This window comes from Coloeus monedula (genome assembly GCF_965178545.1).
Source record: "Coloeus monedula genome assembly, chromosome: 6".
In the NCBI taxonomy this organism is placed as follows: Eukaryota; Metazoa; Chordata; class Aves; order Passeriformes; family Corvidae; genus Coloeus; species Coloeus monedula.
Window position 1 is genome coordinate 30,379,692 of NC_138786.1, and position 15,549 is coordinate 30,395,240.

The following is a 15,549-nucleotide window of genomic DNA, read 5'->3' on the forward strand; positions in this document are numbered from 1 at the left end:
AGTCTTAAGCTGGCCTGTTGGGGCAGAGCTGCAGGGCTGGCAGGCAGTGGCACTGCACAGCAATGGGCTGCGATAGGGCAGCTCACACCAATGGAGGGAAAAGTTCTTCCTTTGAGATTTAGAGAGCCCACGTCTGCTGCCACCATAAAAAAGTGAGGAAAAATCCTGACACAGAGAGTTACAAAGCGAGCTTCTTACTAGGCACTAGCACAGGGCATCAGCTCCCACAGCATTGCTGTGAGTGCCTCAGGAGCCTCTGCACAGAGCCAGGCAGGATGAGCCACAGTCTCCTGCCTGGTGGCTGCCGAGAGCAGCACCTTTTCATGGAAGGGGAAGGTGTAAACTGAGATTACAGAAAAAGGCTGACAAGGTGAGGCTCTCTACCCAAAGCTGGGTAATACAAATAGCTTGCAGCTCTCCAGGTGACTCCTTCATGGTCACATATATGACAGGAATTCCAGAGGAGAAATCCACATCTCTACAAGAGTCTAGGTCCCAAAGACCCTGGTTGAAATTACACAAGTGCTAAATCTTTCTTGTTGAGCCTTTCAAAAGCAGCTAAGTAATCAAACAAAATCTTCTCACCTCTCTCAGCACATCTTGCCTTTTGCAGCCCAGCTGCTCCCTGAAGGCCCCAGTTGTTACCATTTGTCTGTGAAACATTCACACCTTGCCAAGTTCGTGTGCCTTACCTGTGAACAGCAAGGGCCACACTGCAGCCAGAGGCTCTGCTCTTCTCCGTCTTCCCACCAGGAGATGCTTCCTGCAGCACTGGTGTGGAATGTGAGAGAAACAGCTCCCACCTTAAAGCACAAGATTAACACAGGTTAGCAAATTTCACTCTTCTTCAGCTACAAATCAAAAATAAAAACGTTTCTTATTACTTTAGCTCAAAACATGAAGGGTCTGATTGCCTCTGAGATGTCTGTCTCTATTAAGTTTGGTGGATCCTCCAGAGAGCTCACAGAGGTTGTGTGCATGCGGTTCATCCTCCTGGAGCAGGGCACAGACATCAGAGCCCTTGCCATACACCCACCTCCAGCCTAACAGCTGAGGCAAGCAGAGACACAGGCAGAGTAAGTAACCTGCCTGCCCTGCAAGGGGCCTGGATGAGCTAGCTGCAAATAAAGGTCCTTTTTCCTCATCTCTTATCTCAGGCAAAGGAGACAACACCCCACAGTGCTCTATGTGGAAAACAGAGCACTAATAAAGCTTTAGATTTTTCACTCAACTGCTGCTCCTCGGCTCCCCTCACTTTCCCACCTGCATTTCTCTGTGCCTTTGGGGAAATCTGACATTACGTGTTCTTCTATATTGTTCTTAACTAGGAAAAAAAAGAATCCCCTTCCATTAAGTGACTCTCGAGAGTAGAGACAGGGACATGCATTGAGAGCTATCTGCCTTACAGTCTGCCAGGGGCCTTCTCAGTGTCTCTCCCATGGCCACTGTCCCTGCAGCCCCAGGATCTGCAGAAAGCACAGTCCGAGCCTCAGTATTACTTTGTCCATAGCAGAAGGCTGCACAACCCCTTCAGAAAAACCACATCTCTTTTCTAGAGCATGTAAAGGAAAGGACCCCTTTTAACCATGTGGAAATCAAGTACCTGCCATGTGTGTGCTTCTTTCCACAAGGATGTGGCTGGGTACGCAACCCAGGGCTTGTTCTGACCAAGCAACAAAGTGCCTCCAGAAAGGGAAATGGCTATGCAGGTTCACCGGGTCAGCTGGGGAATAGCATGAGCTGCTTGCTCCTCCCATGGAGCTCCAGCCTGGCACCTCTACTTACTAGTTTTTCCATTTCATTGAGTTTCACCTCCTCCCTACAAGTAGACTTTACTCATGACTTCTCTACATTTCTACCATGCTCCAGATGAGAGCATGGCCACCAGGAACAGGACCATCTCTTCCAGAGGATTCACCAGCCTTCAGCCTCCAAAGATTACAGCAACTAGCCTGGATAACAATTCATCTTCCCCCAAAAATGGTCCATATACATTTAGATAAAAATAGCTCTTGGAAAATGTATGTAATTAAATATAGCCCCTCCAGTAGTAAGTCTTAAGGGCCTGGGACAGCAACTGCTTTCCTTCTTCTTCCCATGAGTTGTATCAGATCCTGCCTGCTGTGGGAGTTGCCTCCCTCCCACCAAGCACCCTGGTTCCTCTGCTTCCCCTTGCTCAGGCACTGCCAGCTGGGTTTGCCAGGTTTCCCTTGGGAACTCCTCTGCCTTCTGGCTCTCAGTGCGCAGCCAAGCCATGGAGGCCTGCTAGCCCAGGTGCTCCACAGCCAGCTGCTGCTCCTGAATACCTCCTGGAGGATCTGTGCTGGGTGTGTGTAGGAACGTGTTGGTCCAGGCAGCAGTTAATGCAGGGGGGGAAATCCCCGGTGTATGCCAGAGATGACATGCTGCAGATCCTGTCCCCAAGCCTTTTTCACCATAGATTAAGAATGGCACTAAATTTCACCCTGTGGTAAGTAGGTGAAACGTACTTGTCTTGGCAAGCAGAAGAGATTAGAGCTTGTTTTCAATAAATCTCTGAAGATTAAGGAGAAAGGAGATTCCATAAAGTAAAATCTGATTTGTCTTTGGCACAGCTGTCCATCTAAAGATGAGTACTGACATCCCACTTCTGTACAATTCACATTTCTCCACACACAGCCTCCAGAAAGTGAGCTGAAGTCATGGCTTTACTACTGTAACTAGCATCCATAACATGGCAGGCTGTGGTATCAGGGCTGTGGGGATGGTAAATACCCATTTCTCCTTAGAAAGGAGACAGGATTAATTTCATGTTACCTTGGGGACTAACACCCTGCCGTGGCAAACATCACATGGACAGGCAGAGAAAAAGATGAATATACTCCCGTCTGTCCTACTGTCTTCTGACCTTATACAGCACAGCCTCCTTCTTCCATAATTGATGTCTCCTGCTGCAGAAGCAGCCACAGCTTCTGATTCTCTGGCTATCCCATTACAGCAGTAGTAAGCGCAAGCCCATTATTCTGCAAAACAATTCAAATTAATTCAGAGCCTTAAACCAGGAAATCTTTCTTTATAACACCACCTCTCCCTTGCTGAACTGCAGCTGCAAGAACTCAGCAGCTCCATCCCTCCATTTTCCCCATGAGCCCACTGTCTGGGACACACATGCCATCTCCTCCAAGGAAACAGTTTCTTGTTTTCTTTTTACTGACATTCAGAGATACTTAAAACATCCCCAATGCATGTTAGAGGGATGTCTTTCCAGGGCTCTTAGGATATAGCTGCAGTCTGTTAAATCATGCGGACAGGAAAGTGTTGAGGAAATTTCTGGCACACCAGCTGTCTGACCTGACTTATTTACATGATGCTAGAGCTAGGAAATGCACTAGTTTTATGGCCCTTGTGATTTGAGGCTGTTTATCCAGGGAAAGGCAGCAGCAAGGAAAAGGGCACATCAGGCTTTTGATGTGCTTAGCTTCAGAAAAACTACGTTAGCATCGAGGCTCGTGCACCAGCCCCTGCTCTGGGACTGGCTGCCTGCCCCCTTCCCCAGCCTGGGAGCTGCATTCCCAGCTGTGATCACAGACACTGCCACCACCGACCCTCATCCAGGGCAGCTGCAAAGATGCTCAGCTGCCTGTCTTGAGCACGTTTCTGAAAGACTTGGAAAAGCTGAGGCCACAGTTGACCTTGCAGCTGCAGAGCGGAGGTACAGACATGTCCCTAATGCAGGATTAACAGGCTGTTGTCCTTGCCAGGGCTGTCTGCCCATGCATGGCTTTCTCTGTGTGTCTGGCGAGAGAGAGAGCCTCCAGGGCCACCTTCAGTCACAGAGCTCACCGGGCTTCATCTGAAGGCAAAACTTTCCAGTCTGCTCTCTGCCTGTGAGGAAAAATCGGAAATTACTTTTAGACAAATTATTTTCAGGGAAAACAATAAAAATAAAAATGAAAAACCCGATAATGAAGTATTCCTTTGGATAGATGTCGAACTCCTCTGAGTGAAGGTCCAGTGGAGGGGATGGGTTCCTCTGCCTGCCTCTCGCCCCTGTGAAACACACTGGGACAGGATCTGGCACACAGACTCTGAAAATGGCTGCATGTCTGAGGTGAGGGGACACCTGGCACCACCCTGCCCAGCTCTGTACCCACACGTGGCCCACAGCCCCATGTGAGGTGGGCTGTGAAGAAGGGACAGAAGGTGCCTGGTTAAGAGCCTGGGGTGTTCGCTGCCCATCACTGTGCATTTTCTGCATGAAACGCTCAAGTCGGAAGGACTTCGGAGCAGGATGAATAATATTTCTAGACAGGAAGGCAGTGTTACGAAAAAAGCATGAGCAGCTATGAGGGCGTGTCTCACCTCCTTTGCACTCCAAGGAGAGCTGCTCACCCATCTCCACCATGGCAGAACTGTCCTCCCACTGTTTCTAGGTGCCACAAAGCACACTGGGGCTAAGCTAACTTCCACCTTGGGGAGACAGCCCCAGCTAGCCAAAGAGGAATAAACAGAAGGCTGAGGGAGCAGCCTGGAGGGGAAGGTGAGGGAAAGCCAGCTTGCAATCCTGCTCAAAGCTAGGGAGAGCTGGATAGACAGGAAGGGGTATACACTCACAGTGTAAAGCAGTATTTGTTTGCTAGCTTTGTGACCCTCTTCAAGTACAGACAGGGTGGAAACTCCTGGTATGAGCAATGCACCAGAACCAAGACCCAGAAGCATATTTCAGGTCTGTTTCCTCCTGTCTTCAGGACACTTCATTCTGTTGCAAGGGTTCTATCCACAGCAGCTATTCTTTGCTTCCCTATTAGGCCTGTTCTTTCTTTCCCATTCACCTGGAAAGCAACTGTTCTGTCTTGCCCTTCTCTGCTCCCCTGGTCTGGGAATGAAGCAGAGCCCACACACAGCTCCCCTGGCAGCCAGGCTCTGAATCCTCTCTGCACTTCGGAGCTGAACCAGGTGCTTATAGCAGAGCACTGTGGGGGCCGGGATCAGGAGACGCTCTTCTCCCTGTAAGAAGGGAATAGAATAGCTCCCACCCCTGTTCCCAGTAACCTTTCCTAAGGCCGGCTCACTAATTTGCTTCCATCCATTCTGCTGCTAAAAGCTTGGGGGCAGGGTGTGCCCCAGTATGCTGGAATCCAACAGGCCTGAGGCGGCGGGAGCGGCTCCAGCTGTGGGCACGGGGCTCTCTGCTCCTGGGTGGCAGCAGAGCTGCAAGCTGAGCCCGTGCCCACTTGCAAGGGGAAGCCAAAGTCTCCCATGATGTGGAGACGCTGTGAGTGTGTCGGGAAGGGTGTCATGCACAACATCCTTTGGGGTATCCAGGTCTGAGGGTGCTCCCTGGAGCCACAGCCACCACCACTGTTTCTGAACAAGGCTGTAACTCAGCAGCAGTTGGTCACAGCTGGGGCATTTTCTGTGTGGCAAGCAGCCATCAAAACTAATTCTGTGCCAGCACCAGGAGCCAGCCATATGCTAAAAGTGGACTTAGTGAGCACACTCTCTTCTAGCTCCTTCAGCATCAGCCAGGGCAAGGGACTAAAACATCTCCTCCAAACAAATTCATTTTCCCTTACTGCAAGCTGGCTTCAAGCTTCAAATACAGTGTATCCCACTACTCCCCCTTATCCAAGCTTGATATATGTGATAAGCACACTTATTTTACCCATCTGTGATACCTTTGAATGGCTGAGAATTTTCTGTCCTCATTTTGAAGCCCACGTTCCCCCTACACAGGCAGGAAAGATAGAATGTGCAGGCAGAGGTTTCTTTTAATCTAAAATAAGTTCCACAGTAAACCACACTTGATCTGTATTTGTGTAAGGGAAAAAACCATTGCAAGAGAAATTAAGGAGAAGGAGCAGAAGCAGAAAGAAAAACATTTTCTGCCTTCACTGCCATTCCTCACATCCCTCCATGGATTGCAGCATCTCTCTGAAACTTGATCAGAGAGGGATCTAGAGGGCTGCTGCTCCAGGCTAGAAGAGTTTCTGAACATCCAAATCCCTTGAGAGTTGCAGGAATTTCCAATCTCTTCCAGTCCGTGTTTAGATACCCAAAACCTTTCCAGCACCAAAAGATTGACTTCTGCTCCCCTGAGCAGCCTCTGCATAAACACAGCTACCCACAAAGAATAACTGTAGGCCATGTCCCTGCATCACAGGGATCATATTCCTGCAGCACAGGGCATGCTTCATCTAAACTGGGGAGAGAGAAGAGGCCTTAGCTGCCGACCCCTTTTCTCTGAGCATCTGGGGCTGGACCCCTTGCTTGGACTCAGTAAGCTTTTTGCTTACCAGGAAATCGAACAGCTGTCTTTAGGTCATGGAAATGCGCTTGCCATACCACACACTTTGTTTTTGAAACACACCCACTGAAGGTCGGCAGTGCTCTAGCTTTCAGTCACACCTGCTTTCAATCTCATTCCTCTTGAAGCCTCCTCACCTTCCCGTCACCTGCAACAAGCATATGTGGTGAGCCTTTGGCAGGATCAGGAAAGAAAAGGAGAAATTAAAACAGTGGCTACTCCCAGGCAAGTTACAATCCCATCAATCTCTGGCAATCTTTGCATTAAAAGCCTGCTCCTCTACTTTGCTACAAAAGCCACAGCATTCCCACCTTCTTGCTCTGTCATTTTTATTGCTGGTAAGATTAGTGCACCTAAAAGCACAGCCCACCTCTGCTACCCAGGGACCTTGAATGCTTTGTGAACTGTCCCAAAGACAGAGTTCTGCCAAACATGCTGTTGCCCTGGTCATGGCCGTGCTTTCAGCAGTGACTGACACAAGCCTCCAGCCATATGCCATCAAGGCTGAGATCCAACACCTCTTTTGAGCAGGGCCTAATTCCACTGCAGGAAGTCAGTTTTCTCACACCCACCAAAACAGCTTGTTTTCGAGCCTCCTTATTAACATAGAAATGCCAAAAATATTAACTCCTGTTTTGCAGAACTTAGAAAAAAAACCCCACAACAAAAACCAGAACCTGTTTTCCTCATGTTGGAGAGGCAGGGGCTGCATCTCCTATGGGCAGCCACTGGTGTGTGGAGGAACAGGAAAACAGGAGCTCTCTCCCACCCCGGAATTAATGATGAAGAAACCAATGAGAACAGCAGCTCTAGGAGAGGACATATTCCTCCACTCTTGGGTGGTTTCCACAGAGAGGTTTGAGGCAGGGGTGCAGTCAAGAAGAACTCAAGGGTAAGCAGAGTTCACTTAGTATTTTAAGGAATGCAAAGTTTGCACTTTTCAGGATACAGCAAAATAAGAGCACATGACCTTGCTATTTATTGCAACACCTCTGAGTTAGCAAAAGGTGCCTTTGTTACCCCCACAAAACAGCCTTTATAATTTTTCTTCCTCTGAAGTGCCAGATCTGCCAACACTGAAAAAACTCCAAAATCTGTATGCTGGTTCAAGCACTACAGTGTATCCTGCAAAGAGCAGGAAGGACTCACAGACCTGAGTGAGTACTCCGTTGGATCTTTCTGCGTTTTGGCTATGGGATTAAGCTTGCAGTAAGAAGTAAGTGTTACTTAATACAGAAAAAGGGATGTTAATGCACAGAAAGACACTGCAGTTTGTTCAACAAACCATATGCAGTGGCTGAATGCACGGTGACCATCACCCCAACAGGCCACCTCAGACCCAGCTCTCAGGTGACTCACTACACAATTCCTCTGGCTTGGTCGTTTCACCCATTCAAAGCCATGCTCAGACTAGGTGGGTAAAAAATTGTACACGGACTAGGTGAAAAACTGCAGAGTTGTCCTTGTGCATGAGGAAGAAGATGCCAGAATTAATGTGTCCTTCAGAGGCACACCAGCACCAAGGAGCACCGAGTGTCCAGGCAAGCCCCTGCCTTGGACAAGACTTTTAGAGCATGGTCACTTTCCTGGGTGCAAACTCCTCCTTAGATACAACATGAGCCAGCTTCTGTCCCTCTAAGAACCACAAAAAGTGACTGCACTGAAAACTATTCAAAACAGGCTGTTCCCATGGAAATCTCTCATCTTATTTCCATAGAGATACACTAATATTACACTAAGTCCCAAGCAGAAAGCCTACCTACTATCTGGAGCTAAAAAAAAAAGCCATACTTTGTAGCTGAAAACTGCTACCAGCCTGTGTCACTTGTGTGCCATGCACAGCAATGCACAACACGCACCAGCAACCATTTACCCTTTATTATTGACTTCTGACCCCAAGGGCAATTTCCATTTCTTATCCACTTCCTCTGCTTTAGAGGCAGCACAGATTGGGGGCAGCAGGGCTAGGGCTGCCTTCCTTTCTCTGCCATTTACTTCTGTGCAAGAGCAAAGCCTTGGGGCAGTGGGCACCAGGGGAGCTGCAAAACCCCTGTTCTTCAGCAGGAACCACGCTTCTTCACTAGGGACTGAAACATCTGTGCATCTTGCATGGAGAAATTGAACCTTTAACAGGAGCCATCCTTCACATTGTGAAAGTAGCCAAGACAATGCAGAGGAGAATCAGCGGGCTTTACATTTGGCAGTGTCTCTGACAGGAACAACAGGGAAAGTCTTCAGAGGGCAAAGAAGTTCCCAGCTATTACCCAGAAGGTGGAGGTGGTGGAAGAATGGCCACGGGCTTTTCAGAGCCAGTCTAGCTGTTCTGCAACTCCTGAAGTGAAACCTTAAAGGTGCAAACCATCCTACATTTTCTTCTATCCTCAGACACAAGAGAACAAGTTAGAGAACTCTCCTCCGTGGAGGAAGTTATTACCTCATTCCTAGTTTTCCCAGCAGGAGAAAACAATCTAGGATTACTGGTGGAGGTTATTTGAACAGAGGTGAGTTGCTCCCTTAAGCCATCTTCCTGGTACTGCATTGCATTAAAAATACACAGAGAACATTGAAATCAGTAATTTCTGTGTCCTTTGAAAGGAGATAGTCACTTAATGAGGATGCTGTGGTGCACAGACACAGCTCCACGCTGACTCTGCCAGGGAAATTACAGGGCAGTAGATTCCTATGCAGCAGGGAATGACTGAAGGAAAGCACCTCCTCACAGGTGGCCCGGAGCACATCTTGCTGGTTACACACAGAGTTGTTCACTGTCTTCAGGTAAGCAAGTGGGAGCTTTCTTCTTGAGATTCTGCTTTAATTTTATACACAATGTAAAAGTGGAAGTGGGTAGCAAGGGTGACAGCTTTTTACATACAGCCAGTCCTTCTGAGAGGTGATGTTTAGCACGTAACACAACTCAGTGAAGCGGAGGAACTGCGCTGGAAGTAAATGAGAGTGTCACAATTGAACTCCTGCAGAGACAATTTAATGTCATTTTGGTGACAGTGTATCAAGAACACACGGGAATTCATTCTAGTGTCAGCATAACTTTTATTTATTGCTGTCAATATGCACAGTAAAGGAAGACCTGATGTGGCAACCTCCTGCATACAATACTTCTGAAGAGTCTGATATTGTGGCTGTGATGATAATAGAACAAAAATGCTGTATTTGCAGGCCACAGGGTGATTCTCCTAACTGCCTGAATTACAGATACATTCCCTAGCTATCCTTTATTCCATCCATTCCAGCATCACATAATATAGACCTTGTAACTGGAAAATAGCTAGAGATTGTTTGGGAACAGCAAAAAGGGAAAAACCATTTCTGTATTGCTTTATCACAGCCCTTCAGCTTTGTAGGAGCAAGAATTCATTTGCAGCTTTCTAGTGTATAAACACAAGTAGATAAACCACAGAAGGATCAGGTATGCTAAGGAAGGATGGAAATAATCTTCTCCTAGCTTATCGCCTGTTATCACAAAAACATCACCCTCCACAACTGGATCCCCTGATTGGATGAAACCTCCCAATGTCTGGCAGAAGGTTATTAGTCAGTAACTGATTGAAATGGGAAGTACCGTCTGTGCTTTCAAAGCTTTTCCTCTGGTCATACCGGAGTGATTCCATCCAGGAGCATCACACCGTCACAGGATGTTCCTCCACCCAGCACCAATCCCTTGTGCTGGCTGGTAAGCCAGGGCTTGCTTCCCAGCCTCATCCTAGACTTCTCCCTAGGAACAACACTAAAGTGGTAGGGAATTATGTAGGTGACCAGAAGCCAAAGGCTGTGAGTGGACACTGTCACAATCTGAATGGGACAGTAGCAAGCAACTACCCATGTGTCACTGGACATACACAATACCCAGGAGTCCTGATGCCATGAAAGGTACAGTAAATCTGCACTTTAAGACCCTCTAACTGTACTTCTGCTGCTAACTTTATTCACCTTTGTATTGTCTATTTCTTTATTTCCCAATTAATACACAGGAAAAAACAGGGCATCACTCCAAGTGTGCTTATCCTGTGCTCTGTAAGCACCAGGCAGTGCATGGGTAATTGTTAGCCAGCTGCTCACTTAAATAGGTGGGAGAGGCTGCAAGGGGTTCCACAACAAAGTGACTCCTCTCCTGTACCACACAAGATGACCACATGCAGGGCAAATTCTCCCATTCGATAAGCACGTGGTGAGCAATTGGGAGGGCTCAGAAGCTGGTGAAAAGCTCTCCTCTAACAGGCTGTTCACAGCACTGCTCCCGATCCAGCTTTGACTTGACAGAGGTCCCAGTTTGACCAAGACAGCCTGGATTGCAATTAAGAGGACTGGTAGAGAGCAGTACAAAGCCTCAGTGACAGGCTATTCACTGCAGCACATACAGAGATGACTTCCTCCACTTCCACAGCCCTGACAGCTTGCTGCTGACGTTGTTTAATTCTATAAGTGGTCGCAGGTTTTGTTGCTGGACAGTCCTCACCCTCCTGCCCTCTAACTTGTTTTACAGAGGTGTTGAGGAAGGCATCAGAACTGAGTCAAAGGCTTCTTCACGCTGATGAATAAATAGCCAGCAGATAACACCTTCCCTAGGACATATTCTCCTGTTCTGACACAGCTAGATGTGCAAAAAATGTGCAAAGGTGGCCCCGGAATGTTCTGTCAACACAACACAACCCCCCCTCCAGCTTGCTATGCACCTATAAGCTCTTCTCTGTACATGATCCTCCTTGGACCCAAATCCACAGCATCCTCCTGTTGTCTTCACCTTGTGTTGCTGCTGTTGGCTTGAAATGATGTAGCATCAAGACAAAAAGTTTGCCCTTGTGTTTGATACTTTAACCTGTGCTTGGGAGGCTGGGACTGGTGCAGTCTTCAGGAAATGTGCCCCTCCAAAGTGCTGATGGACTGAGGGTGTGCAGCGAGCCATCTCCTAGAGAGGATCAGGCAGAGCAGGGTGAGCTCTGTTCAGCTGAGGAGATTACACTAGCTGGAACATAGGCTACTAAAGGCTTCCTCAGAAGCACTTGGCGTTTGGCAGACAGACTAGACAGGCAAGGAAAGAAGAGGCACTTCCTAAACTATGGTCTCTGGTTCACTCTAACACTGACTGTGGCATCTTGGCAAAACGTGGCTTAATGTAAGCAGCTGAAGCAAACGGGTCTGGAGTGATCAGCAGAGAAGGTCTGCCAAGTACAGGGAGCACTCAAACTAAAGCAAAGCCAATAACTGAAGGGATTGCCTACACACAGCTCTCCTCCACCTTCCCCACCAAATGCCAAACCTCCCTTCTGAGCCTAGTGCCCAAGGCTGTAACTTTTGCGGAGCTGAATGGCAAGTTGATCTCAGAAGCCCCCTCCTAAGAAGAGTCACTTTTTGTCCCCTGAAGCAGAATCCTTTTGCGACCTCATGATTTGATAGATAGTTTTCCTAAAGCGCTGGTCTCGGCTCAGTCTTTTGGCTGCTTCTTTCAGCTCCTCAATGTTTTCAGCTTCTGCATGCGAGAAGATGAAGGACTGGGACTGTTTCACTGAAACAAGAACAGCACAGAAAGGTCAGCACTCTCCATCAGGGACACATACTGAAGATAAAGCCTCACTAGAGTTCACGAGCCATGTGACCAACATGGCTGAGCCTAACTCAGTCTGTGATTAGGCATTCTGATGAAGTCATATTTAAGTATGTTTTTTTTAAGGGCCCAGGACCATCACAGAAGTTTAGCTTTCAACATATATAAAGAAATGGGCAACAATTACGCAGGCTCAGTGCCTGGTCTCTGAGAAAGGAAGCTCCAAGTAGTGCTGTAGCTCCATTCTGCTACTAAGGAACATGAAATACAAACAACATTTGCAGGCTTTACTGCTCTGTCAGCCCCATCTGCACATACCTGCTCCTGCAGGATATAAAGCAGAAGGCTGCCCAATACCTACTGTCGTTCCATGAAGCGCTGGTTCTCCGGCAGCGGAAGCGGCAGCTCTTTATGCGGCGAGTGGCAGCCTTGTGGATGTACACGGAGTTCTTCATGATCACAGGCATCTTGGCCTCCAGCTCAGCGTTGCGGATGCACTCTTCAAAGAACTCTGGGGAGAGAACACCACCGTGAGAGTGATGGGACAGACACTCCATGCAATGAACCAGTCACAAGGGACTGCACTCGTTGATGGGCTGAGACAGGTCATGACGACCTTCATGAACAACAAGCTCCAGAATATCATCAGAATGAACATTTTCTAAGTGACAAAAACCTCCAGTTCCCAACAAATGTATCCTCAAATTTTAGAAGGAACTGCAGCCATCTATTCCACATCAGTAATTCCCACAACTGCTCATGATTCAACTGCCAAAATGTGATGAACTTTTCGACTCTGAAGCCTTGCTCATCATACTTTCTTTGAAGGACTTCTAAAACCAGTCAAGCCTAACTTGGAAGGGAAGGTGTTGGCAACACCAGCACAGGCACACATGTCCAGGCCATACATCGTAAGGGATTTCTTAATAGCATAGCAAATACTAGCACATAGTTATGTATGTTACAGGCTCCAAGCAAAGCCCCATGTTCAAACTCTGACGTTATTCTGCCCTGATCTGCCACACAAACTGCTTTTCCTGGGCCATTTCCCCTCTTGTGGTCTGACCAGCATCTATTCTGCCATTCCAGTCTTGCTGTTCTCCTGCCTGTTGCTGGTCCCTTGCTCATCATGGGCTAATGTGCCCAAACTCTTTTATAAAGGGCAGAGCAGAGCTGCAGGAACCACTTGGAAGGACTGAGGCAATCTGTACTGGGACTAATGTTAAGGGAAACATTGCTGGTCCCTTATTTTCTCTAGTACTATGCTCATCAGTACATTTTTACTCTTTTGAAGAAAACATCCCCCAAAATCCAAGGCTGGAAATAGCAGAAGACATTCAGTACCAGTTACTCACTTATGCCCTGTGAAGATCTACTTGAATGCTGAGCTCAGCATATCCACTTAACTCTGTTTTCTTACCATGGCTCTGAGCCAGTGGGATGAAGTTCAGAATGATGCCTGTTTTTCTCAGTTTAGAAATCCTATGTAGAAACTACCAAATAATACTTGTTTTATTTAAATATATATAAATTATAAGTATGTGAATAGATATAAAACCATTTATACATGTATTTATCCCTATTTACCTAAGAGTACTCAGAATACCACAGGACTTTTTGACTTCTCTGTATTGGCCCAGTACCTCCAGCCTTCACTGAAATGAAGCCTTAACTGTACAGACACAGCATCTTCATAACCACTCTCCCTGTACTCTCCCTGTATTCCCTGTACTATTTTGAGCATGGAAAACAAGCCAGACTTCACTCAACTGAGGCTGCTAGTGTCAGTTCCCAAGCCTGACTCAAGCCAAATGCCAGGCTAATGTCCCCCAAGAGAACCCAAAAAGACTCAACCCAAACAAACAAACAAACAAAGGCAAAGAAACAGGGATAACCTGTGAGGAACATGACTCTTAACACCTGACCCATGGACTGCAGTGCTGGGCTGATGCTGTGATTCAGCTCTGACTAAAGATCCAAACTTCACCTTCTGGGTCACCTATCAGCACATTGCTACAGCAACCATGGGCCTCAAACTGGTAATATTTTTGTAATCAAGGCTGAGAAAATAAAGCCTTAAGGGGAATCAGAGGACTCCTTATAACTCAGACCTAGTCACTAGTCAGTTTCCCTGAAGCTGTTTGCCTCAGCTTCCCTGTTTGACATTTTGGGAAGTATTTGCTCATCTCTAGGTTTGTCTTCCACCCAACAGAGAAGGCTGGAATAATTTCAACCTCCTTTGAGGGCAAAACACCAATTACCTGCATAGCACATTATGGCTCCTCAAAGGGGAGGTGTGGTGGAGGTACAGGAAGTTGGGAGACCACACTGTGTGCAACTTTGCTAATTTGGAATCTTCTTTTAGTGTCTGGGAAAATGGGTAGAAGTATTTCCTCTCTTGAATTTGCTCATCAGTAGAGAGGATGGATGACTAACTTACTTCTCAAGTTACTGACATCTGCTTTCATCTTCTTCTCTTTCTCCTTGTTGCAATCCAGAGAATTTAGGCCTTGCTCCAAGCTCTGCAATGCTTCCTCAGCTTCTCTCAGTCTCTTCTCCAGATCCATGCGTACCTTCACCTCAGCCTGAGAAAGAAAATAAGAACTGAAAACCAGCTTGTTTCTCAGTAATCATCCTGGTAACTCACAAGGTCTGTGAGGGACTTGCCATGGATGCAAATGAAAAGACAACAGTGATGGAAATCCTAGAAATATTGCAAGGCAACATAAAAGTTGTTCCTCATGTCTTCAGACAGCATCTGAAGTCCAGACTATTTTAGTAATTCTCCTTTAACTCTGACTTCATTTTTCACAGTTTTCCTCTCATTATATAAACCATATGGAATCAGAGATGGTATTTTAACACATGAATTTGTGCTAATGCAAGTACTTGCAGCTGAGCAGGAACAGAAGGACACCATTCCAGCTGAGACAGACTTGAGATAAAGGCAGTCAATTCCCACAAATGGGTGTACAGTGCTTAGTTTCAGAAACAAAATACAAGAGAAGTTAGAAATACAGTACTAGTTTAGCAAATGAGAAAGACTACACAGCTTAGGTCAACTTAGCTTTACTTTGGCCAAGTAGAAGGTTACAGGATAAGAAAATATTGGAGGTGCAGGAAAAAGAATCACGCAGGAGGGTTTTTTTGGACAAAATAGTTGTATAAGGAGGTTGAGTGTCAAACAGCCAATTATTAACATAACCTTTACATTATTTCGATTTAAATAAAATATCATACTTTGTCCAGTTACCTTTGCATAGATTAATGTATTGTCTGTTACGAAGGAGGGCTGGTCCCTCAGCTGAATTCCTCCGCTTTTGAACCCAAGTTCCTGCCGAGGTTACTGAAGATCAAAAAGTCTTAAGGTTGGTTTTCTGAGCACAAGTGAGAAGGGAAGATGTCTGCTCAGTTCTGCAATGTCCACATTAGCACTTCTTTGAAATCATCTTTATTCTTTATTGTGTCTACTTTCCTCTTTTACTTTTTTTTTATTCCCTCCATCTATAGATTATGCTTTCACAGTAGCAAATTAAAAGACTTGTACTGAATGGATTAATCAGGCTTCAGAATACAAAAATAAATAGTAGTGCTACATAGATATAAGATGGCAATTTCATGTGCTACCATGATATCATAGTGCTTTGGGTAGAAAGGGACCTTAAAGATCATCTCATTCCAACCCCTCGGCCATGGGCAGAGATAA

General features: G+C 46.6%; 1 protein-coding gene across 2 annotated transcripts in view; it reads right to left on the reverse strand.

Moving 5' to 3' along the window:
* Positions 1-9,327: 9,327 nt before the first annotated feature.
* Positions 9,328-15,549, reverse strand: part of PLEKHD1 (pleckstrin homology and coiled-coil domain containing D1) — a 29,821-nt gene continuing 23,599 nt past the window's right edge. The window contains exons 12-14 of one of the 2 annotated variants that reach the window (XM_082284212.1): positions 14,284-14,428; positions 12,205-12,354; positions 9,328-11,804 (exon numbers count right to left, since the gene is read on the reverse strand). In XM_082284212.1, the coding sequence (XP_082140338.1) occupies positions 11,644-11,804; positions 12,205-12,354; positions 14,284-14,428 (456 nt within the window). In that variant the 3' untranslated portion in view covers positions 9,328-11,643. Of the gene's footprint in view, positions 11,805-12,200; positions 12,355-14,283; positions 14,429-15,549 lie in introns of both variants that reach the window. The other variant, XM_082284213.1, reaches the window with a different exon arrangement.